We start from the raw sequence: 24,065 nt of genomic DNA on the forward strand, positions 1-24,065 counted from the left end.
TCAAACATCTGCTCTCTCACTGAACTGCTTTACAACATTGTTTTGACATAAATATCTCCCTAATATCTTTTATCTCATAGACTTCTTTTAATAGTTTTCTGAAAGATATTTTAAGCACTTAGTGCAATTAGTAAGCCTAGTTAAGCCTTATTTGTACACTCTATTTCCTTTACCAAGTGCTGGCAAGTCCAAACAACATTGACGCTAGCTGCTATGGAGTAAATAGTGTAAATGTGAGGTAAAGCTTTAGACAGTTGAATTCTACACTGAATCCTTACAATGCCAAAAAAACTATCAGCTGCTGTGCAAAATAAAGAAGCAAGCACAGTACAAACCCCAGCAGTCTACTATTTTAAATTCTTCCTGTACACACCAAAGACAAGTCCTAGACTTTCAATAATGTACTGCATGATTATTTCACTTTTGCTCTACACAGCCTTTATTCCACAGGAAGCGAGACTGGTCTGGCCAGAAATAACATTAGCTGATTTTTCAATGACTAACAGATTAGTTTATAATAATCTTGTATATCATGAAGAATGAGCATCAGGCTGGATTAGGTAGGACTTGTTTGACCTGCTCTGCCAGAAGTGGACTCCAACACTTTCAATTTGATTCTAGTCTGCAGTCTGAAGAAAAAGGCTCATCCAGAAAACGATGAGCCCTATGCCTACCTACCTAGTTAAAATAATTTTCAGGGTATATTCTTCCATCTAAGCAAGTCCCAGCTAAACAACAGCTGTCATCTCCAACAACCTCAAAGAGTTCATTTCTGCATTTCCACTTATATTCCTAACTTTGACCTTGGAACACCACGTAAGACGGCGAGCAGTAATTCAGTCTCCCGACTACCTCATTCTAAGAGAATCTCTCCTGAGAGCAGGCTGCTAAAGGCAGTTTTGTATTTGACCCAGTACTAGAACAACAAACTCCATTTCAGTTTGAGTTACAGTTTGGGTTTGGTCCAGGACTGCAGATGGCATCAAATGCAGTTTTCTTTCTTGTAAAATCACACATCAGCAGCGTTTCTACCTTGGGGAAGGTGGCATTTTCAAAAGTGCTCTTCACTGATCTTCCTCTCCTTCTTCCTATACATTTCATGCAGGAAAAAACAGGGTGGAAAAAACAACATCCAAATGTTTCTCATAATTGAAAAATTAAAAAAGAGAAAGAGGATACCCGAATTGGCGTTAATCCTATTGATGGTGCTCAAACAGGTAACCTTTTCAGGTCTCAAAGTTTCTTTCACCATAACAAATATTTGGAAAAGAAACCTTATCATTTCTGCAGTTAACAGGGGGGCTTCACTAACTTAAACTGTTACAGCATTCTACCACTATTTCTCCACAACAACTCACAGTATCTCACAGTAATGTGTCTGAGAGGCTCAACTTGTTTTAAGATTACATAGTAATTCTGTATGCAAAATGACTGTATTATTTCTAATGAATAAATTACTCTGTTTCTCTTCTGTGTTTTATGAAGCCTTATGGCTTCCTCAAAATGTATTATACAAAATAATTCATACAAGTGTTGTTATGAATAACAGCCCACAAGTTCAATACCAGTATTTGTTATTCAAAATTCAGGCCACATTAGCAACTTCTGATTGGATTTACAGATTGTATAATAATGTTTCTTTCCTGTGACTGGTGAATGGAGAAAGTCTAACTAATATCTTGCGCTTAACCAAAGTATTATTAATCTAGCTAAAGTATTTTTCTAATTCCATCTAGTTAAAGTGACGGAAATCTTCATGGGGCTATGTTTAAATTGACTTAGAACTCATTTATACTGAATTAGCTTGATTTGGTTAGTTACTTTGAATATAGATAAGGCCTGAGACCTAGTCTTAGATATTTGTGCCTGATGGCGATCCCATAATACCAAAGACTTCACAGGGTCAAGTTTGATTTCAACTGCAGGAGTAGGTGAAAGACAATCAGGCCCCAGATCGCAATACTACATGTTTTATATATGTATGTATATGTAGTATATTTGGTTATACAAATACATATTTCTGTGAATATCCCTTCTACTACATTCCCCTGTCAGGTAAAAACAAAGGTAAAAAGTAGAAAATGCCTTCATCTAAGACAGTATAAATTTGATGGTTTTGGCATCATTCAGCTAATTGTCTTGCAAAGATCACTAAGTAATATCATGGCCTACCCCACATAATGGTGCATTCTTTAAAAATACAGCACTAATTGTACAGCAGAGGTTATCAGCAGTCAAGTTGGGTGCCTAGTACAGGAAGGCATCTCCAGGAGGACAGGTGGTAGCAGGAAGAATTAGCAGGGTCCTGACCTGTCTCTGGTGGAGGAATGGGGACTGAGAACAGGTGAGAGCAGATGGAAGTCTCTCTGCTACCCTTCCACTCCCTCTTCTCAAACTGACTCAAGGGGGAGAGAGGCCCTCTTCCTCACCTTCCCCATCCGGGGCAAAGCTGCTGCCCACGACAGCCCGATCCTGTCCCTTGTAAGCCCACTTAGGTCTTCAGGCCAAGTACGCAGTAGGGTATACCAGACTGCAGGGTGACCGACAGACTGACGGCACGGTCCTCTCTATCCACTTCGCCCCTGCATAACAGAGCCTTCCTCAATAAACATCCCGTTCCAGCTTTCCCCTGATGACAAAACAGACCCTTCAACCCCCCCAGCTCAACTGTTAGCTCTCAGACCCGTGAAGTGGGTGTCACCTCCCGGCACCACTTCATCCCTCTGCCGTGAGATGCCTTCTGCACCAAGACATTCACCAACGTCAAACCCAGCTAGTCCCGACCATGCGTAAGGTCAAAAAAAAACCAAAAAACCCCCAAAAACTAAAAGTAAAAAAACAACCCCGAAACCCAACAAAAAAAACCATCTACACAACCGCCCTGCGAAGGCCGACGCCCCCCTGGGCGCCATGCGACGACAGCCACGGGCCAGCGGCGGCCGGGACACTTTGGGCACGGCCACCCCTTTCCGCCGCCGTCCCGGCGCACGAAGCAGGCAGACCGCGGCGCGGCCGGCTCGCCGAGGGGGGCAGGCTCGCCGAGGGGCAGCCCCGCCGGCCCGCCCGGGCGCCCCGCTCCATCGCGGTCCACCACACGCGAGGGGCCTCTCCTCAGCGACCGGCCGGCCGGCCGGCCGCCCGCCGCCGCGCGAGGCACCGACGGCCCTGCGCCTCGCCTCACCGCCTCAGCGCGGCCGGCCCGCTCCGTCCGCGGCGGGGGAGGGGAGGGGTCGTTTGACGGCGGAGCTGCCCGCCGCCTCAGCGCCGGCTCCCCCTTCCTTCTTTCCTCCCTCCCTTCCCCTCAGCGGCGGCGGCGGCGGCCCCCGCGGCTGCCTCCCGGCGCGGCGCGGGCGCGAGGTGCGTTACCTGGAGCTCGGCGGCAGCCTTACCTGTGCGCGCCTCTTCCAATGGCAGCGCACCTGCCGGCCCGCGCCGCCCAATCAGCTGGCGGCTCGTCCCTCTGCCCCGCTCCTTTAGTGAAAGAATCCAGCGCCGCTCGGGAAAGTTACCTGTGCGCGCCCGGCCCGGCCGCTCTCCGCGCCGAGCCGAGCCGAGCTTTGCCGAGCCTCGCCGGCGCCCCAGCCCTAGCCCCGCCGCTCCCCACATGCGAGGGGGAGGGGGCTCTACCTGTCCTACCTCAGCGGCTGGCTGCAGAGCCGGGAGAGGGGGGGAAGGAAAGCAGAATTACCAGTAGCTCTGGTTCTGCCGTCCCGGGCGTTCACACACACCTTCACCTGCACAGACCTGAAAGTCCAGTTCCGCCAGGGAGACGGAGGCACCGGGAAAAGGGGAGAGAGTTCATTGGATCAAACATGTCACAAGAGACGGACAAGTAAGTGATCGCAGGCACGCCGCTGCTCCCGCTGCGCGGGGCTGGCCGGCCCGTCTGGCTGGTTGTGTTTCCCCCTCTCCGGTGGCGGACGCGGACCTGCCGGGACGGCGTCTCTCCCTCCCTACAGCGACGCCGGACCGGGCGGCACAGCAACTCCCGGAGCGCCCGAGGACAAGGCTGCGGCTCGCCGCCCCCCGCCTCGCTTTCCAGCGGGCTGTGGGGCTTCGCGACTTTTTTTATATTCCCCTTTTAGTTTAGTTTTTTCTTCCTTTTTTTTTTCCTTTTTTTTTTTTTTTTTCCCCTCACCTCGAGGGTCGCTTTTCGGGAAGGAGCTCTCCTCGCCCTAGAAGAGCGGAGCGGCCTCCGCCCGCCGAAGGCCCCGGACGAAAAGTGCTTCTTGGCTTTTGTGTTAGCGCAACAAAGGGCTTTTATCCCGGGCAGGACACGGCCATCTTCCTCCCCTCGGCCGGTGCCGGGCGGGCAGGGCGAGGGGCCCGCGGCGCCCCGGGCCCGTCCCGCCGGAGGAAGGGCCCCGGCCCGGCCGTGCCCTGCCCGGGTGCTGCCCAGCCTCGGCCGGCCCAGCCGCTGCGTGCGCCGCTTTCAGCCTCGGCGCCCTGACCTTGTTTTCCCGGCGGGACGCCCCGGCGGGCCCGCGGCTGCACGGAGAGACCGGCGCCTCCGCCCGGGGTTAAAAAGTAACTTTCCCAGTACTGGCGCCGGAGGAGGAGGAGGTGGAAGCCGCCCGCTCCCGCCGGTCCCGGGCCCGCCGCAGCCCTTCTCCCGCCCGGGCGGGCGCACGGCGGCGGGGGCCGCAGGCCGTGGCGGCCGGACCCGGGCCTGGCGGCGGCGAGGCGTGCGGAGCAGCCCGCCCCGAGGCGGGCGAGGCCGGGGGAAGTGGGAAGACACCCCCCCCCCCCCCCCCCGCCTTGCCTCCCGGAGGCGCCCGGGGTCGCCGGCCGTGGTGCCGGACCACCCCGGGGCAGGCAGCAGGACCGAGACGGAGCCAGCGGAGGGCTCGGCGGGAGAGGGGCCTGTGCCGGGGTGGGGAGAGGCGGCGGGAGCGGTCGTTTGGCGCGCAGGCCGCGGCTTGCTCTTCTCCTGCCACCCCAGCGTGTGTCCGGTTCCATCATGGCTTCGTGCCGATCGGTCTAAAACCAGGGGTTGTTTTTCTTTACCCCCTTCCCCGCCCGCCCCGGTACGCTGCGGGGTAGAGCCGGTGTCCGTGTTGCCGCGATGGCGGCGAGGTGGCTTGGTGCGAGGGCCGGGGCCTGGCTGGGAGCGTGGCGGCGGCCTGCTGCTGTGCGGCGCCGAGGAGCCGCCGTGAGGCAGCCAGGCGGGAAGGCCATTTTACCTGCTCGGGTTATTAAGTGTTTCTGCAGGAGGCGGCTGGGGAGAGTAACGGGGCAAGGAAGATGGAGGGCGGGAGACTGCAGAGGCCAAGGAGGAGATGGCAGTTTTGTTTTACTGCTGCCCCGGTGCAGGTAGGAGCGCCCCAGTCGTGGCTGTAACCTCGGCTACGCTTGGTGCTGCGGAGGCGCAAGCCCTCGTTGGGCTCCCCAGGGCCTTTGTGGCAAAGGGGGCAGAGAGGAGGAGCCTGGTGTTGGAGAGGTGGGACTGAGAGAGGCTTGGTGACAGCCTGCCTGTCAAGGAGTGAAAGAAAGAGATTATCCGACAAAGGAAGACAGCAGGGTTGGCTGCCCTGATAGGGAAGAGACGGGACAGTTCAGAGGAGGAAGATTAAAAAAATAATTTTAGTCCTGGCCTTTTCAAACATCAGCTGACAGTGGAGTAGTGCAAAGGTAGTTTCTGACATGAACTTAAACTGATCGTGGTTGGAGTTGGTAACAAAGAGGAGTTTGGGAGTTCATCGGAGAGGGGATGGGAGCTAATGCCTTAGGTGGCCAGATAAGAGCAGTCAACGATTGAAGTGCAAGGAAGGGAATAAGGACAGAGCCCTGAGGGATGCTGGTGAGGCGGGGAGGAGCAGCTGAAAGAGCAGTCATCAAGTTGGGAGGGGAACCAGATTAACTGCCCAGGGCATCCCAAAGCAATGGGCAGTTCCAGAACTGCTCAAAGGTGAAAGGGGCCCATAAGTTACTCCCTGGCTGAGCCTAGTTGCCAGTAGTTTCAGCAAAGGGTCAGAAACTAGGCTGCAGCAGATCAAGGGCAGTTAACGGTAGTGGGAAGGGAATATGGGGGTAGGGGGAAGAGCAACGTCATACCACAGTCAGCTTTGAAACAGAAAAACGGTGCAGTGGAAACGTAACTCAAGTAAGCAGGGCAAAAGTCGTTCCTCTCTGGGTCTAGGATGCTCCTAAGCTACAGGACTATCCTTCCTTCCCAACAGGAATGGTATGGCATAGGTGTAAGCTACTGAGACTGGAGCATTAATGCCCTTCATCCCCTGCTCTCTGTAGCACTGCTGCTGTTACCACTGTGAGGGATGTAAGAGCACTTGCAGAGCACATACCCTCAAGTAACAGCAGTCGCCCTGTTGCAGGTATGCTTGTGATCTGTTTCTGGTTAAGGTGTTTAGAAAATTCATAGGTGGTAGGTAAGAGTTTGAAAAGGAAATAAAAAGTAAAGAAATCCCTTGGGCTCCATACATGAGTGTAACATGAGAAGACAAATATATTTGTTTTCAGGAAAGATGACCAGGTGGAATGAGATACGAGACTGGTGGGGGGAGTTTGCATGGGAAGGTTTGTTTTGTTGTTTTTTGGGGGAGGGGGGTTTAGGCTCTAATTATATCCAATTAAAACCTAATCCAGAGAGTACAACGTTATTCTCCTCCACATGGCCTTTCTTTTACTTAAAAACAGATCTTCCCTACAGGCAAGACTGGAGAGGGAAGCTCATTATTTCGAGGTCAGTTAATTTGTCAGTGTCATTGGACCTGTTTTTGTGGGGTTTGTGCTAGTGAAATGCTGATGTAGAGGACTAAGTGGCTGAGGGGATGTGGAAGGCCTGGAAAAATACGTTCCTGTCTCATCCTTCAGAGGGATTTGCCAGGTTTTCTGGAGAGGTGGTACACCCCCTGCGGCACAATGGTTCTGCAGGGCTGCCTGCAGTGTCCCTCTTTGGAGGGAGGAGCAGGGACAGGGGTGCTGTAGTGCTACCTGCACCGTCAGCTTTAAGGGAGGAAGGTGGACAGTCAGGTGAAAATGCTAAAGAACAAGGCCTTTGATTCTAATGCTAACTGAGGAGCTTGGAAGGGGAGATTATCCTTAAGATAGTGTGCATATCTCCCTGTCTTTCCCCTTAAGTCTTTCTGCCTAAGCTGGCTCTTGCCTGCTTGCTTGCACAAACTCCTACTGGTCAGAAGAGATAAGGCATGATTTCATATGCATTTTTCAGAGGTAGTACCGACTTAAGCAGGCTGTGGCCACTTGTTCCTGCCTCCATTCCACCCTCTCAGCTGTGTCAGTAGAGCTGTTTGTGCAGCTAGAGAACTGGCTCAGGGGAGTGTTGGGTTGAGAGTAGCCTGATCTCCTCTTGGAGGTTATTTTTAATATTCATTTTTCATTGGTCTGGTTTCTTCATATGCAGAGGGGGTGCAAGGAAACGTCAGGTGTTAAAGACAGAACTGTTCAAACTAGAATGTCTGCAGAAGGAAATGTGTGTCTCTGCCTCTCTATGAACGTTTTGGAGGTCCATGCAGCTGCTTTTGTTACTGAGTTCCCAGAGCCATCACGAGGGGACCCTGGGGATTGAATGGAGGCCAGGGCACATAGGGCTGGGAGGAGGGAGCATCCCCTTTGCAGCATGTAAAGATGATTCCAGGGTTCACTTCTGCATTTATAGGCTGAAAAGCTGTTCTTGCTGTACTATACAGAAAAAAAATTATCACCACAGAACTCCAGATCAGTGGCTCTGCTGCATTATACTGCAGCATAGATGCATAGTTACTGCATTAGTGAAGCTAATTGGTGAGCTCAATACTTGTGAGACTTAACAGGGTTTTGGAGATTGCCAGTACCCCTGTGAATGAGGAGCAGCAATTGTACAACCACTTGGGATCTGCCTGGTAAATGCCACAGTTGTGTCCCTGCTCTTTCTGGTGTTGTGTAAAGTCGTGAGTCCTGTGTAGGCTGGGACTGCAGTTGCACAAAAGAGCAGGCTTGGTAGCAGGCCTGAGCGTGCTGGTCGCTGTGGCTCTCTTGCTAGCTGGCCAGCTGCGTGACTGCCTGTCAGTCAGGCTTGTCAGGCTCCCAACACCCCCAGTATGTGCAAGAGCTACTTGGGACACCAGGTAGACGGGGCTGGGGCATGCTCAGACTGACCACATTAAGGAGGACTTGGGGCACCCTGGGTCTGCCGCTGAGCATGTGCTTGTGGGTAAATAACTGAGGGGAGAGCGAGCCTGGAGGTGGGAATGGGTTCAGACCTGCTCCCGTGTGTCGGTGGAGGCATGTTCACATCTAGCTTGCTACTTCGTAGTGTCTGTGGCAGAAGTTGATCTTGGACTCTTCACAGAGTGATTTTGCCCTGGTTTCCTATTTCTTCCTCAGTGGGTAAATGTAGATGCTGCCTTCATAATATTTAATGTAAACATCTAGTACTATAACAACAAAGGGCGTTTATGATTTACAATGTGATTCTGTGAATTGTTCTTAATTTTTTCTTTGAGGGCCAAAGTTTCCTATCAGCAGATGTTGAGTGGCAATTAGGTCACAGACTACTCAATTTTTTTTTTTTTTTTCCTCCGCTGCTGAGTGTCTAGATAGGGCATCCATTGAGATGAATTTTCCAAAATGTTACTCATCTGGAAGTGAATGGAGAAACAGGAATTAGAGGTGTTTAGTGCTTGCACTTTTCAAATGTCAGACAGGCTGTCACGGATGTTCCCCAGAAAACCATGTCTGTGCAAGGAAGGTGGTGTGCAGAACCTTGTAGAACTTGCAGTCATAAGCTTAACTGAGAGGAGTAAGGATAGCAAATGGTTACGTCTTGCTGTTAACACTGCTGTCTCTCTGGTGCTGAAGTCTGAGACCAGACTGAAGATCAAAGCAGAACAGGAGGGAGGGGATTTTCCCAGGTCACTTACTTGATTGTAATGATCGAATAACCCCTTTCCTGTGGAAGGGCCAGCAGGGACATCATCATTCTCGTTCTGGCAGGGACATCTGAAGGGGAAATGATATTGCACTGGTTGACGTTTGTTGTCAGATATTTTCGCAAATATTAATCCAGTGCAGACCATTGATGGTTACCTTAAATTTTTTTTTTCCCCATGGTTATGGAGCAGCCAATTAAGCTGCCCTTTTTTGTAGATGCATACACACAAAACTGCACTTTCAAAATGCTGATCTAGGAATTCATCCTGGGATGAATCTTCATTAGCTTTTTAATCAGTGATTGGGACAGTAGTAGCTAATTAAAAGAAGATAAGTAATTATTTCAGACATCCTAGTATACCACGACACTGTCCTATTCTTTGATAGTACTAACTTCATAAAGAAGAGAACTGTTGCTTGTGAAATATTTAACCAAGGAAACCTTATTAAGTGCATGTGAACTGTGGAGAAGTCAAATATTGCAACATGCCTGTAGCTTGAAAATATGTCTCCAACCTCGAAGATTACGTGTATATGTAGATTTGTTAATTTTACTAATAGTGAGAGATAATGGCATCTTCCATAATTCTGTATTTTAGTTCTGTAAAGTATATTTTTGGTTTTGTGTTCTTATTTTAAATATTTGTGGGAAATCTTGACTCCCAGGATTGCTCAGTTGTTGAATTCATGTTTTCCTTCTGACTGTGTAAAAAATTCCATATTCTGAAAAAAAAAAGCAATCAGTGCTATCAGTTCAGTAACTATTGCATTTCCATTAACTCTGTGGAAGCAATGAATGAACAAGGGCCACAGGGCCAAGGGTCAGGTTAAACTGCAGCAGGTCTGGGAAGCCTTGTCATGACCTGTTTTTAATTTTAAAGCCTACTGCTGGCTGCTTCCAGTCAGCTAAAACAACCTTGGGTGCTCTGCACGCTGGAAGTACGCTTCTTGGCGAAAGAGAGCATGGCCTGATATGAAGCTGCTAAGTAATTGATAATTCTGATCAACTCTGTTAGCTATTGCAGTAATGCTGTGAGCTCCAGAGTTATCCTAATTTTTTGAGATGTCAGTGGTTTTTTACAAATATGCTGAAACCTGCCTTTTTCTGAGACTGTTTTCTGCTTGGTTTAAAAAAAAAAAAAAAGGCAACAGGCTACTTAGTGCACTAATAACAAACAACTGTCTGGTAGAAATAATATTTAATTAAAAGTGAAACAAAAAAAGTCTCTGAAATCATAGGTATAAAAAGTCTCTCTCAGGGTGAGTAATTGCCTACTTGAACTAGTCCTCAGTACACATTTACTGTATGTATTTAATCCTTGTGTCAGGTTTCTTTTTCGTACTTCCACTTTGACATACTTAATAATAGTTTTTTTGTCGATGTTAATGAATCACCTATTTGTTTTAATCTTTTTAATCACTATTACATGCTCAAGTTATTTTGGTTCTGAGTAAAAACAAATAAAACTTCTAGTAGGCATCTAATTGTTGAACTAGTCTGTTTTGCCATTCGCTGTTTCTGCTCTCAGTGTATTATTTTACTTCCTCTCGGAGTGTTTTGTAAAGGTAAAATAATTTCTTTTAATAATTTAACATGTGTAATCTTGTTCAGATTTGTCTTGTGCTCAAAAAGAATAATTGTCCCAAATTGCAAGAGTCCCAAACCTGTGTTCATTAGTAGGCAAAATTACTCAGCCTCTTTAATGGGAGTTTTTTCCTCAGTATGGACTGCTGGCTGGGCCAGAGGGCATCTTATCTTCTGGTTTCCTGGTGGTCTACATGTTTTGATTTTCCTTCACTCGAGTTATTCGTATATTTATATGCTTACTGGATTGGGCTAAGTGCAGTTTGGAGACCTGTTCGTGCTTCTGGGAATGATGTGATTGTCGGCTATGAAAGACAAAATACCAAGACACATGGGCCATAATTTTCCTGTTCGTTAAACATTTACGCTCCTTTGTAGTTTTAACGGAACGCTATTATCTAATTGAAACAACAATGTTGCTGACTTTTTAATTATACTTTTGGCAATAAATACTGAGGAGTCTAAACTTTTTTTTAACTAAATAAATCAAAACTTGCAGTGAGTCACCCATGTCGGTGGTGTGTTTTTTGGGTTTTTTTGGTTTTTTTTATCTTGATGTCTAGGCGAAGGAGTATGCTGAGAGTAGTAGATTTGGGCTAACATTAGAATCTTTAAAGGAAATAGTTTCAAGCACTAGGAATAGCTTTGATTTATACTTCTTTGTATAATGAGCACAGACAGAAATTTATGATCTGGAATCTAAAGTTTGTTAACTTATCTGGCTTCTGTGGCATCTGTCCTTAGCAGCCTTTTAAATGGTCATAGTAGTGCAGTGTGTGCCTGTGAATTCATATTAGTTGTAAGACAAATTGTATGAACATCTGTTCTAAATCTGTTTTATAGTAGCCTTGTAGCTGAACTGAGATTTATGTGAGTGTAAAGTAAACTTACAAAGGGCTTTAGAGCTACTGAAATGCTTGTAAATGATCACACTCTGCACTCCTTAGCTATGTCAAAACTGAAGTGGGAGCTTCAGCTCTGTTTCCAGCTCTTGGATGCGGCTGGAGCATGCTCCTGTACCTTTTGTCATACCAAATGAAACGCAGGCGTTCTTGAAGTTCCCCATTTCTTACTTTGCACTGGAGGAAAGACTAAGCAGGCAGGTGTTTTTCCTGTAGCACACTGAGTCATAGCATACTTCAGCCAGGTCTCTGATCTGGACAATCAAGGGATCGGAAACCCAGGATGCAACATGGTGTGTGGTGCATGCCTGCATGCAACACAGAAGTGGTCCCTTTGGCTAGCATCTCGTTTTAGAATTTGTGTTTCTCCCAAGGTTTCCGGATTGGCCGCAGTATCCCTGTGCACCTTCTTAACATCCAGCTAAAAAGGAGCTTATGATAAATATCCTATGGCCTTGATGTGCTGGGCTGGGAGCTATGATGACATGAGTTTGTCTTCCCTTTTCCAGTTATTTGACCAGTGCTAAAATATCTGTGTGCTTTATAACAGCCGTATGGGCCAAAGCCTCCTATCTTGTCTCCTGAACGGGTAGTTTGCAGAGGATGTGCGCAGATGTGCTCGGTGCTCTTGTCTCATAGGCATAAGAACAGGCAGGCTCAGGCCTGGGCTGAAACCTGGGAATGGGGATTCCTCCCATTCTGCTGCCTCACACACATTGCTTGCTGTGTTCCTATCTAGCACCTAGCCTTTGCAGGGAGGGGGAAGTCCTAATGCATTATTGGGGGCAAAGGAGGCTGCAGGGATGTGCATGGAGTAGCTCGATTCTTACTTTTTAAAGTTTGTTGAAAGAACAAATGCAATATCCAAAAAAGCAATAAATCCCCCCCACACCCCCTGGAAACACCTTAACTGGATGCCCACCTTAGCGCTTTTAACAGTCTGCTTTGGATTTCAGGGGTGAATTTCCTGGGCAAGGCAAAAGTTGGGGGGCAGGCAGGATGAGACTTTCTTCCCCACTAGCACCACCTGGATCAGGATGTAATGCTGACCATATGATGGAGGAAGGTAGGATGCAGCTGTACTTGATGCAGCATCAGTCTGCGTTATGTTCAGTGGCAAATTTAGCAGAGAGGTTGAGGGCTGCATGAACTTTGCAAATTCAACAAAAAGCTCTTGAGCATCAAAATTGGCTGAGACTGGCAGGTAGCGCATCTTGTTTCTGAATAAAAAGCAAGCTCTGATCACAAAGCTGCAGCCTTTCACCATGGTTCATGAATGTGTTAATGGGCATTTCTGATTCTGTGTAAGCTAATTCACAAATTGTGTCAAGCTGGGTGAGAATTTGCCCACAGTAGGAATTTGGAGCCCCAAGTGCTAGCTTTTGAAAGTTCATTATCTCTAATCTGAAGAAGAGCTTGAAAGGCCAGCCCTTTCCATTCAGCTAATTTATTGACATTAAGTACAATGTACCTCTCCAATTTGTTGTTGTACTGCAGTAACTGAAATGAAACAAAGTGAGCACAGACTTGGACATCTCTATTTATACATTACACTTGTATAGTGTTTTATAAAATTCCATAATCTTAAATAAGTTCAAAAATATCAGTTTACCAGATGCAGAAATCACCATAACTGGTATAAATCTGGAAAACTTATGTACATCTTTTCTTAAGAGGAAAGCACACAAATCATGTAAGATGGTACAAAGAAGAAAATCTCTACTAAACAGTTGGGGGAAAAAGAAAAGATTTTGCAAAATAAAGGCCATCTGAAGTTTAGTCTTGGTGTAAACACTCAAGTGTCAGGGCAATCTAGCTCCTAAGCTAGACCATTCCTCAGAAAATACCTTTCATCCTCACACACCTATAAATTAAGATATGTAAGCACCTACTACTGTTTAACATAAAACAGCTGAAACGTTTTGCATTCATTAGGGAGTCAACTGATAGCTTGAAAGGAAAGGTGCTTTTTAGGCACAAAGTATCCTCAATTGTTCAGCTCTATCTCCATGGTAAGATAATGGTATGCTTTCTGCTTGTACAGGCATGGCCCTCCTGGCTGTGTTCTGGTTAGCACACGTCCTGACCACCAGGTGGAGGGGCAGGGGGCTAGCCCGGGTGAGGAATGGGCACAGTCAGAGTTGGGCTTGTTTTCTGCTCTTTGGCAGGCTATGCAGGCTATTTTAGAAGATGTGCCTGGGGCTACAGCGGATATTTGCTGATATGGCTGATGAGGTCTTCCACTTGCAATCTTGGCCCATCTTCCTTCCTTAAGTGAGTGGTTCTCTGTGAATGTGGTCACTGATGGATTTGCAGCTTTTGATAAGATTTGTAGATGTGTTGCTAATTGCAGGCTCCAACTGATGCTTTTCTCACAGGTGGGGCATTCAGAGCAGCGCTTTCCTGTGGGAATGCTCTTACGTTTCTTGTAGGTGTCACCCTTTGTCTTCCCCATGGTCCAGGTGCCACCAGAGTCATTCTCCGAGCAGCTGCCTGCTGTCATCAGTTACACAGCTGGGGTGCCTTGGCATGGAAGGGTTCCTGATGGGACCGGGGAGCTTACTTGTGCAGAGCCTTGCTCAGGAGGTTGGGTTTTCTTAGCATATATTAAAATATAAAGTATTTATCTCCTCTGGTTACGGGAGACTTTGCTACCCCTCTGTCGCATTTGGCTGAAATTGTCCGGGAGGTTCAGCAGTCGTGGAAAAGGAAAGGGAATGTGCGTGCACACATAAGTCTCATTTCTTAAAGAGAAACCCTCCCTCCCATCCAGAGGACCTTAATAGAGAAGTTTTCTTAAAGTGAGCACAGTTGTTTTGGCTGACTGCTTTGGATATTATCTTTGAAATGATTGACTATGTTAAATCATGATAATTAGGTCTGACCATTAACCTCCCACAGAGCTGATTACAGGGATGGGGGTGATGAGGAAGTTTTTTATTTTTCTTAGTGCTATTGTTTCAGTCTGTTTGCAGAGTAAACACAATGAGTGTGTCGGTTGATTATGCTGCAGACCATCTCCCAAGGCAGAGGAGACGGCTATTTAGTTTTTTAGAGGTGAAAACCTGGGTTTTAGAGAAAATGTGCTCTGGGAAGGTGTTGGGGAGGCTCTAGGTCTATGCACCTGTGCCTTTCCAGCCATCCCAACTGTTTACTTACTGAGTGGCTGTTCCTAGAGCATTTATCCTGTTTACTTTAGCTTCTCCCCTATACAATCGTATGCAACACCTCCGAGGGACAGCACTCTCTTCATTGCTTTAAGATTGTCTTGACTAAGTTAGAGCAGCACAGATTGACTCCTCCCCTCCAGCATTTCTGCAGACAAGCACAGCCCAACTCTTACAAGGTGTGTTTTTAAAGGGCAGCTCACCGTCTGCCTGTAGTGCTCATAAATCAGTTATGACTATCGCACGGCTGTGAGCACTCCGAGTAACAAAAGGCAGTTATTGATTGTAAGGGAAGATTGCTACAGGAAGGAGAGCGAGTGGTATTTTGTGTGTTGCAATGGGCAGCTGCCCATGCGGTGAAACAGCCTGGGTTTAGCTGAAGGGGAGCTTTGTTGAGGAAAGGAGAATCCTTGCCTGGAATAATTGCCTCTGAGCCAGGGAGAATTGGCTACTCCAGAGTGGGAACAGGCCCTCAGCTACCTCTGGCACAAACAGCGGGGCTGTTGCAAATCTGATTTGAGTCATTAACAATAAGGCATTGAAAAGGCAAGCAGACCTAGCAGTTCTCTCTCTCTCTTTCTTTGGGCTCCTAATTTATGCTTCAGCTTCACTTGCTGAAGCAAACCTGTAACAACACAAACGTATCTGTGGAAACAAGGACAAAAATCTTTAGAAGAGACAGCAAAAGGCCAGGCAGAAAGGCCCTTGGAAAAGAAAGGAAGCTTCTAAAAATCCAGATATTTTAGACGAAAGGAAAATATAATCTAAACTGTAATTGTTGGCTGTATTCTGTGATATGAAGCTATGAAATGCTCTCTTCCCCCACAGAGCTCATAAAACTGTGCTTTGTGTACCAGATGGATTATTTTGTTTTTCATTAAATAAAGAAACTTGTAAACAGTGCTCTGTACCACAGTGATGATAATCTCCACCATCCCCCTCTTCTTCCTTAAACACCTGAGCACGCACTTTGCAGGTAACCTGCGCTCAGGCTGCAGCGGAGCCCTGGGCGAAGCCCCAGCTTGCCGGTCACTGCGGCTTGGGGGCCAGGCAAGACATGCTCCTGGCACCCGAGAGCATTTACTGTGTGGGTTCAGTTGTGCTTTTATCAAATCGTATTTCTGAAATCAAATAGAAGGCTCAGTTGCACAGTGTTTGAATGCGGCTCTCTGTGCAGTAGCGGCAGTTGGTTGGATTAGGTCTGTGGAGCTGGCAACTGCCACAGGTATGGGAGAGCAAAAAGAGGAGGCTGAATAATGAACAGTTTTTATGTAGAAGATGGCAATAAATGTTTTATGAAGGTCACTAGGAATAACTGCTGGTTTTGCTAGTTAAGTCAGTATATTTGGTTATTCTGCCATCTTTGCAGCTTTCAAATTTGTAAGGTGTAATGTGTTAAAAGTTTCATTGTGATCCTTGTAACTTGAGCCACAATTCTTGACAGTGCTCTTACAACATGGGCTAAGCAGCACACCCCTCACTTCACTATTTCCCTGCCTAATCTGTTTGCCTACTATCTTGTGTAATAGGAATGCAACTTTAAAAAAAAATTTTTTTTTTTTGCATAGCTCTTTTATCCATAAGTTTATTGAACATTTTACAAAGGCAGGTACTATTATCTTAATTTATGTTTCCATTATACTGTAAATTTCAGCCATAGCTGCAGTGCAACAGCTTCTCTCGCGATGCACACAGGCAGTGGTCAGTTTGTACCACTTTCAGGCTGGTGGAAACTGCTCTGCTGCAAATCCCACTTACTAATGGTCTTGTGTGTATTGCCATGGGTCTGTAACTAGATGTGGTGAGTGATAAACTGTGAATTGAGACCAAATATGTTGACTACTCCATCCACTGGACCCATTGCTCATGTCCTGTTACAGAAAACCTCTCTGAAATCACAGACAAATTGCATTCCAAAAGCAGAGAATAGCTCAATTATAAGGTGTACCCAGTTATTAAATACCGAACTATACTCTGTTTAGGTGAACACTAGATTAGTATTAGATACTTTTTCTTTTTTTTCCATTCATACCTTCTTATTATAACTGATTTCAGTTAAATGTATTTTTTCCTAATCAAGTGTACATCTAGCAAAAATACTAGGGCAAAATGTTCTTATGTTGTTACTTCCTTTTTTTCCAAATAGTTTTAAAATATTTTGATAACACTATCTGTATATTAGTAAAAATACATTTGAATTATTATCACAAGGTCTGCACACATTTAATTTTTTTTAAGTACTGAAGATACCTAATACTGATGAATATTTATGTCACCAAGTTTAATGCAGAGATGCTTGCTTGATGTAGTCATGTCAGTTTCATTGAGCTATGTGATGTTCTTTAACATGCCTTGTGAATAAAATAATCCTTTCTGGATCACCATTTTATTCTTCCTGTCTATGCAGTAACAAGCGACTTGTGGCCTTAGTGCCAAATGACACTTCATTCAACACCAGACGAGCCTACACCAGCGAAGATGAAGCCTGGAAGTCGTATTTGGAGAATCCCCTAACAGCAGCTACCAAGGCTATGATGAGCATAAATGGTGATGAGGACAGTGCTGCTGCTCTTGGCCTATTGTATGACTATTATAAAGTAGGTAACTCCATTGTTATTCATCCCTGCTGCACTAGCAGGGGACCGCTCTAAGAGGCATCAAAAGAGCCAGTTTTCAAAGACAGAAGTCCCGGCATCTTGTTTTCTCTCCAATACTTGCATCAAGCACCCTTTCCGTTTTACAAAGCCTGTCTGAGGCTGTTGTGATGTGTTTAGTTCTGGAGATAAAAAACAAAATCAGAATTCCCGTATTAAATCTGCCACTATGATTTTTTTTTTTGAGCATAGCATTCTTCCTCTTCCCTTGCAAGAGCATTGGATGAATTAGCCCCCTTTTTATTTGTTCTTGGATACTTGCAGTAGTCTTTAAAAAGTGGAAAAGGGGAGGCTTTGTCCATCTGTAGGTTTGTCTGCTTTTCTGGTTCATTCCATACATGTTTTAGTTTGCTCTTTAACTGAAGTATCTCTCATCTGACAGTTTCCCATGTTATTTTTATTTGTATAATGATTGCAGTAGGCTGTATACAAACATACAGTGAGGTCTAGCCCTTGCACTGGAAGTTTGCAGTCTGAATAGAAGGGTGGAGGACAGAAATGGAGCTGGACACAGAGACAGAGGTCTAAGTCAATTTGCAGGGGAAGCACTCATACACAGTTTCAGTTTATGTCAGGTTCTAAGCCCAGAGCTTTACCTACTATTTTGATACCACCTTTCTTTTTTGTATATTTCATAGTGTTTAAGTAGAGCTATGTTTGAGATTTCTGCTGGAATCAGAGGAGAGTCTTACAGGGTACATCACTGTGTAATGCAGAAATTTCACCCCGAAACCCAGGCTGACCCCTTTGTACTCTGCAAATGGAAGCAGTGTTGCCTATGAAGCACTAAAGTATGAAATTGTTCATTTCATTTAAAACTGTCTTGGTACTCCTGAAGCCACCTATGCCTGCATTGGACAGATGATCTTCTGTGAAAGCCAGCAGAACAATGCCAGCTCCCCTTGTAATTCATGATGAAGTAGCAGGAATGCAAATTTAAAATTAAACCCCTTTGCTTTTAGTATTTATTAGTATAAATGCTTTTAGAGAATGGGCTGCTCTTTTTAGTCTCTGCTACGGTCATGAAATGAGTGTTCAGGAGATGGGGTTGTAGGCAAGATGCCATATACCAACCTTATGGTTAAATATTGTTTTAATTTCTTTACTGATTATATTTCAAGAGATGTTCCTTGCTTTTGTGTGTTATTGTTAGTAGAGAAAAGCTTTTCCCACTGAGAAAGAAGAAAGGTCCTTTTCTCTACTTGTCAGAGCTACCACAGTGCCAGACTCTGTGAAGTTAATGTAGATTTGTAAAATTCAGGATGTGTATGAACATCTGGAGTGTTGGTTTCTGTCTTAGTAATACCTTTGTATGTAGCAGGTCATTAATCTGCTGGATTTTTTAAATAAAACTGGAGAACAGCCCTTTTCCTTCTGAAAATGATGTTCTGAGAGACATGTCTGTTCCTTGTTCCAGGCAGTTGCAAAAGACTTGGGGTTCAGGTGGAATAAGCCATGTTGCTCTCAAAGCCATTTCCAGCATTCAGTCATAACTATTTCTGTCTTCAACTAGGAGAAGAGGATAACTCTTGTTGATGCTCTCAAACAGGAACTTAAAACCAAACTTAAACCTCTATGCTGTAATGTGGAAATGTAGAGGAGGACTTCAGTCCACCGTACTCTCTTGAATTGCGTTATTTATCATCTGGCTTATTTATTCTGACATGCTGGGTTATATTCTTGAAATACTTTTTCCAGTCAATAGGAATTATTTGAACTTAACTGTTTGGGTTTTTTTCTTTTTCTTCTCCTTTTTCTTCTAGTGATATTTACCTAAACATAGTCCCTCCTTCAGGGATAAAGATATGATTTTAACAGGGGAATCAACATGTGCAAACTGTGGCTTAGATCCCACTTCTAAAATATATGAAAGAGTATTTTTAACCAGCAGGATGCTTAATAGGGAGGGAGGATGTCCGTAAGAGAAGGAAAGGCTCTGGCTAGCACTCTGACTGTGCTGCTGTCTTGCAGATAGAGCAGATATTAACCTTGGCTACTGTAGTGCACCGTAGTATTTTTCCTCTAAATTCAGATATTTTCCTGATATTTCTTTAAAGTATTTAAAGATAAAATGCGTAGCTTTAGCCCATTCTTAGGTCTATTCTTGCTCTTTAACCCTGAGTTAACTGCTGTGATGGAGTGGATATACCTTCTTTTGGAAAAGATAGATTAGAAGTTTTAGCTCCCAAATTGCTGGTTCGGCAAGAAAAGAAAAAAAAACGGTCATGGCAGCAACTTTGCCCTTGGTGATATCGTATCTATGCTGGTGTCAGGAAACCAGTATGTGGGAAGACAGATCTTTTAAGTCACTTGCTGTCAATTCTGAGTCTGTCAAGGGGCCAGATTTGACTGGATTTTTACTTCTCATGGCTGTTGATGCACTCAGCAAAGCAGAAGTCAGTGTTCTCTGATGACATGCCAGCGTGCCCTGACCTGTCCCCATGCTAGGAAAGGGAAGGATCCATAAACTTGCCCCAGGTATGAGTCCTGCACCCTCCAGACTGCTCTATAACAGGAGGACTTAGCTGGTGCTTGTGGTTTAATTGAAAACCCTTTTTCATCTGAGCTGAAAGGGTCTCCATGCAGAGCTCATCAAAGCATTGTGTCTTCCTTCTCATCTTTTATTATTCAGTGAAAAGTGTGTGTGTGTGTGTGTTTGGGAATATAGCTTTGATTTTGAGATAACTTGGCCTAGCGTGATATTCCAAAGATAAGGGCACATAGAAGAGTGCTTTGCTCCAGACTGGTGTGCCCAAGAACTAGAAAAGAAAACAATCCTTACATTTTTTCTCTTTGGAAATTATCTTTCAGTTCACAATCAGTCTCCCAAAGAAAAACAGCTCCTGGCATCTGTGAACTAGACAACACTGATATGGTTACATTTTTCTAGTTGTTGCAGTAGAGCAGTCTGAAGCTGCAAATACCTGACAGTTGCATTTACCTGACCCCATGCCTGGTGTTGTTCTCAGGTTCCCAGAGATAAAAGGCTGTTGTCTGTTAACAAAGTGAGCGATAATCAAGAAGACCAAGATAAAAGGTACAGTATTATTCAAAATCATACACCCAGCTACTAACAGTGTTGATCAGTTGTGAACTGAAGGAACTGTGATAGCCTGAGGGTTTATGGTTTTCTTCAAAAAGATAAAAGAATGAAGACTGTTTGGGGAAGCAAACTTTACTCCTTTTTACTTTTAATTTATTAGAAAAAATTGAACAGTATTATTAAACATGCAGTTTGCAAAGTAGCAGAAAGTTTCATGATTTGTTTGTGTTTTGTTTGGTTGTTTTTGCTGCTGCTGAGATTAGTAAAATCAGATTATATTGACAGTTGGCTATTCGCTGCTTTTCTTTCAATTTTCTTGTAGAGCAAAAAGTGAGTAGTTTGGCCTCAGTAGCCTGATTTATACAGGCTTTATTTAACTTATTATACAGGCTTTTATTTAACTTTACTTAGGGTCTGCCCAGGAGCAAATAAAGTAACTCTTAAAAGCATTCGCTCAAAATGTTTTTCTCACTCCTCAGATTTCAGCCTTCCTCTGTAGGCTAAAAGTGACTTGAAGAGTCAGAGGAAGCCGACTCCTGCCTTTATTAAGACTTGTGGACAAGAGAGTGTATATTTATGTAGAAAGAACTAATTTTTTTACATATAGGAAGCTATATTCATGTGAAATGACAGTGGAGAGAAGCTGCACAAGGTATATTTCAATGTAGCTAATTCGGAACAGCCTTAGATGGTCTCCACTAGCTATGTAAGGTGAAAGTTTAAATAGGTAGTAGTATAAATTCACTGTTTCAAAACAGAATATGAAACTTTTTTTGAGGGACAGTTTTTCTTTTGCAAATGCAACAGAAATTCTTAAGTTGAGTGTCATTGACAAAACTGGCCTTTGGTAGAAAGCGAAGAGAGAAACTGTAGTGTCACAACATATCTCCTGGGTTGAAAACAAAGCAGTGTGTTACACCTACTAAAAGTTTTATGAGTTAACAATTTTATGTCAGTGCAACTACTATCAGCAATCAGATTGCTTTCAAGAGCAACCGTGAATAGACATGGGAATGCTGCTGGAGGTTACTTTGCAGCCACTATAGTTACTGATCTACTCTGATACAATGGGATTCCTGGGCTTGCTCTTTCAGAAGAGCATTGGTACCAGAGTTATACAAACAGTAGTGGCCTGTCAACAGCCTGAAAGAGCAGGCATCAGCATATGAATTTTGCTGTTGATATTCTGCCTATTTCATATGCAAATAATCTACTGTGAGTAATCCATACCTCGCCTTACTCTTTATGCTTATTTTGTGCCTAAAGGTGGTTGTACTGGTGGATTGATTTTGCATCCAAATTATAAGCCAAGGCAAAAGCAACCCTGGATACCTAGAATTTATTGTAACAAGTCATACCGGTTATAGGTCAAATCAAATGTGTTATGCTTCCCTAGGTGTCAAAGAGCTCTGGACCTCTCTGCTTGCCTCAGAATGTCTTGCCTAGTATTTGTTAATGTACTACTTCTTACGGCAATGGCCTATCAGAGTTGAAAGATCTCCTTCCCTGGCATCTAAGAATATTAAGCTATTTAAGGAGAAGATTTACTCTATCAAGACAGTTCATAACATATTTGGTTTTGTCTCACAGAAATTGTCTTAATACCACGGAAGCTCAGAGTAATTTAAGTGGGGGAGAGAACCGTGTGCAAGTCCTGAAGACAGTGCCGGTTAACCTTTCCTTGAACCAAGATGCTCTGGAGTCGTCCAAAAGGGAATACAACACAAACGTTTCTGGGAGCTCGACACCCATCACGGGGACTGGAGTGACTGTGGTTAAAGCAGAGGAGTTCACCCCTGTTTTTATGACCCCACAAGCACACTATGCAAGAGGAGAGAATGAGGAGCACCGAGGGGTTATCTTTGAACCGTACGAAGTGTCCAGCATTGCTCCCCACACAAATTATCTGAAAGATGACCAGCGCAGTACTCCTGACAGTACGTACAGCGACACCTTCAAAGATGGAGGAACAGAAGTAAGTTTTTCACCTCAAATTAGCATCCAAGAACTCAATGAAAAGCTATAAACAAGATAAAGAGATTTGAGCTGGTAAACAAGATAAGGAGATTTGAGCTGTCCACAAGAGCCATTAGAACAGTGATGCTTGTTTCAACAAATTAATCTCTGCTCCTTGCAGTGTTCCTGTCAGTCTGTGCTCTGATTACAGGGGAGCATCATGAGGCGTTTCAGAAGACAGTTTTGAAGTTGTTTATTGGAAACTCTGAGAATAATACATACTGATCTTTTGTCTTCTGGGATATTGTGTCAAGTAGAGGATAGCTGCTGTTTTGAAGAATTTGTTTTCTGTGAGCAAGATCTACCTTCAGACCTATTCATAACAGTAAGAAATAGCAGCCACTTTGTAACTGGGAAATTCTTAATGTCTTCTGAAAGTGCAAATGAGCAGTGGCAGCCTCTGCTGCTAGGTGAACCCAAGTATTTTATTCAGAAGCTGTCTGCTGCACTAAGCTTTACTCTGCAATATGGGCAAGTGAGAAAAAGTAGTGGAATTAGGTGATTAAAGGGGAATGGAAAAGTTAACAGGCAGGGAAAGACGCAGGGGCATGTATATGTAGGGGAATGAGGAGGAGAAGAGAGACAAGGAGCTACCTTGTAATCATTTTACAGTTATGCTGAGGCAAAGTAATTATACAGTCAGCTTTAATATGGTGAGTACCTTCTGGCTGCTTTTGCCTGCTGCAGAATAATACAAACAAACCAGAAATGTAGAAAGGTAAAAATTATTTGAAGCTGACAGTACCTCTGCAAATAATTAGAGATATTAGGTGGTAAAACTCTCCTTGGATTTTTCTCCTCCAACTCTATGAAATTGTAAATGTAACAAAAGTACAAGGCAAGCTATGTTAAGGCTGAATTACTCTGACTGAATATATAAGAAATTTACTGTGTGTTTGTGTATGAGTAGTATAAAAAAGTAAATTGTCTCCACGCAAGCATCATATATCAGGATGCCTGGAGGTGAAATCCATTTTCAGCTATAGAATGCATGTAGATCAACTAAATGAATAATTAATGAAGAAATCTAGCTTGCCATTGAAAAATCAGTAAGATCAAACCTTGGGTTAGAAACACTGCTCTGCATTATCAAATCACATTTCAGCTATTTTTCATTGTTACTGGTAAATGGCTTTTTATGGGAGTCCAGTGGTACCACACCCGTGGCTTTCCCTGGGGTGCTGTAGCTGAGTGATTCCATTACGCTGGTTTGTTCTGGGACGCGCTGTTGAGAGCTCCCCAGTCAGTCAGTCCGCGCTGTGCAAAGTGCTGTTGAACGTGCAAAGTTGTTTAACTTGGAGGTAGAAAGGGATTTTACGTGGATATGGTGGCCTTGCATCCCAAACTCCATGTTATTGTAATTTTGTTACAATGGTAATACTTTGTTACATGTTTTTAAAATGATTGGTTAATAATAGGGTATGATACTTGTCACTTAGGCTTTCTCTGCAGTCTGTGGACAAAGAGGCAGGTCGAATCCGATTGCCAAAAGTGAGTGGAATGGTTTACCAGGTGCGCTCATTTCTCTCCATCTTCACCTCCCCTAGTAACTGTATAGGGAGACTGAACAACTGTAACTAGGTCCCTGTCTGTGACCTGGGTGGAGTGTGTGTGTGCCACCGTTAGTGGCCTTCCAGCCCCAAACGCTCACGTGCGTGTGGCACGGGAGCAGGAAGAGCTTCCCGACCCTGCTGCATGCAGCCTCACTCAATGCTTAGCCTGTCCCTTTGTTTTTTCTCCACTACCCAAATCCCAGGATGTGCTTCGCCCCTGTGGCACTCTGACTGCTTCTCCAGCCACGCACTGTCA

At 44.8% G+C, this 24,065-nt stretch overlaps 1 protein-coding gene across 6 annotated transcripts in view; it reads left to right on the forward strand.

The window, feature by feature from the left end:
• The first annotated feature begins 3,564 nt into the window (after positions 1-3,564).
• The window catches only part of GRHL2 (grainyhead like transcription factor 2), a 66,632-nt gene continuing 46,131 nt past the window's right edge, over positions 3,565-24,065 (forward strand). For 3 of the 6 annotated variants that reach the window (XM_075023713.1, XM_075023715.1, XM_075023714.1), the window contains exons 1-4: positions 13,505-13,650; positions 16,951-17,140; positions 20,167-20,234; positions 21,831-22,215. In XM_075023713.1, the coding sequence (XP_074879814.1) occupies positions 13,607-13,650; positions 16,951-17,140; positions 20,167-20,234; positions 21,831-22,215 (687 nt within the window). In that variant the 5' untranslated portion in view covers positions 13,505-13,606. Of the gene's footprint in view, positions 3,833-5,172; positions 6,701-13,504; positions 13,651-13,754; positions 13,963-16,950; positions 17,141-20,166; positions 20,235-21,830; positions 22,216-24,065 lie in introns of those variants that run through there. The other 3 variants (XM_075023716.1, XM_075023718.1, XM_075023717.1) reach the window with 3 other exon arrangements.

The sequence above is a fragment of the Buteo buteo genome, chromosome 3 (assembly GCF_964188355.1).
Source record: "Buteo buteo chromosome 3, bButBut1.hap1.1, whole genome shotgun sequence".
Taxonomy (NCBI): Eukaryota; Metazoa; Chordata; class Aves; order Accipitriformes; family Accipitridae; genus Buteo; species Buteo buteo.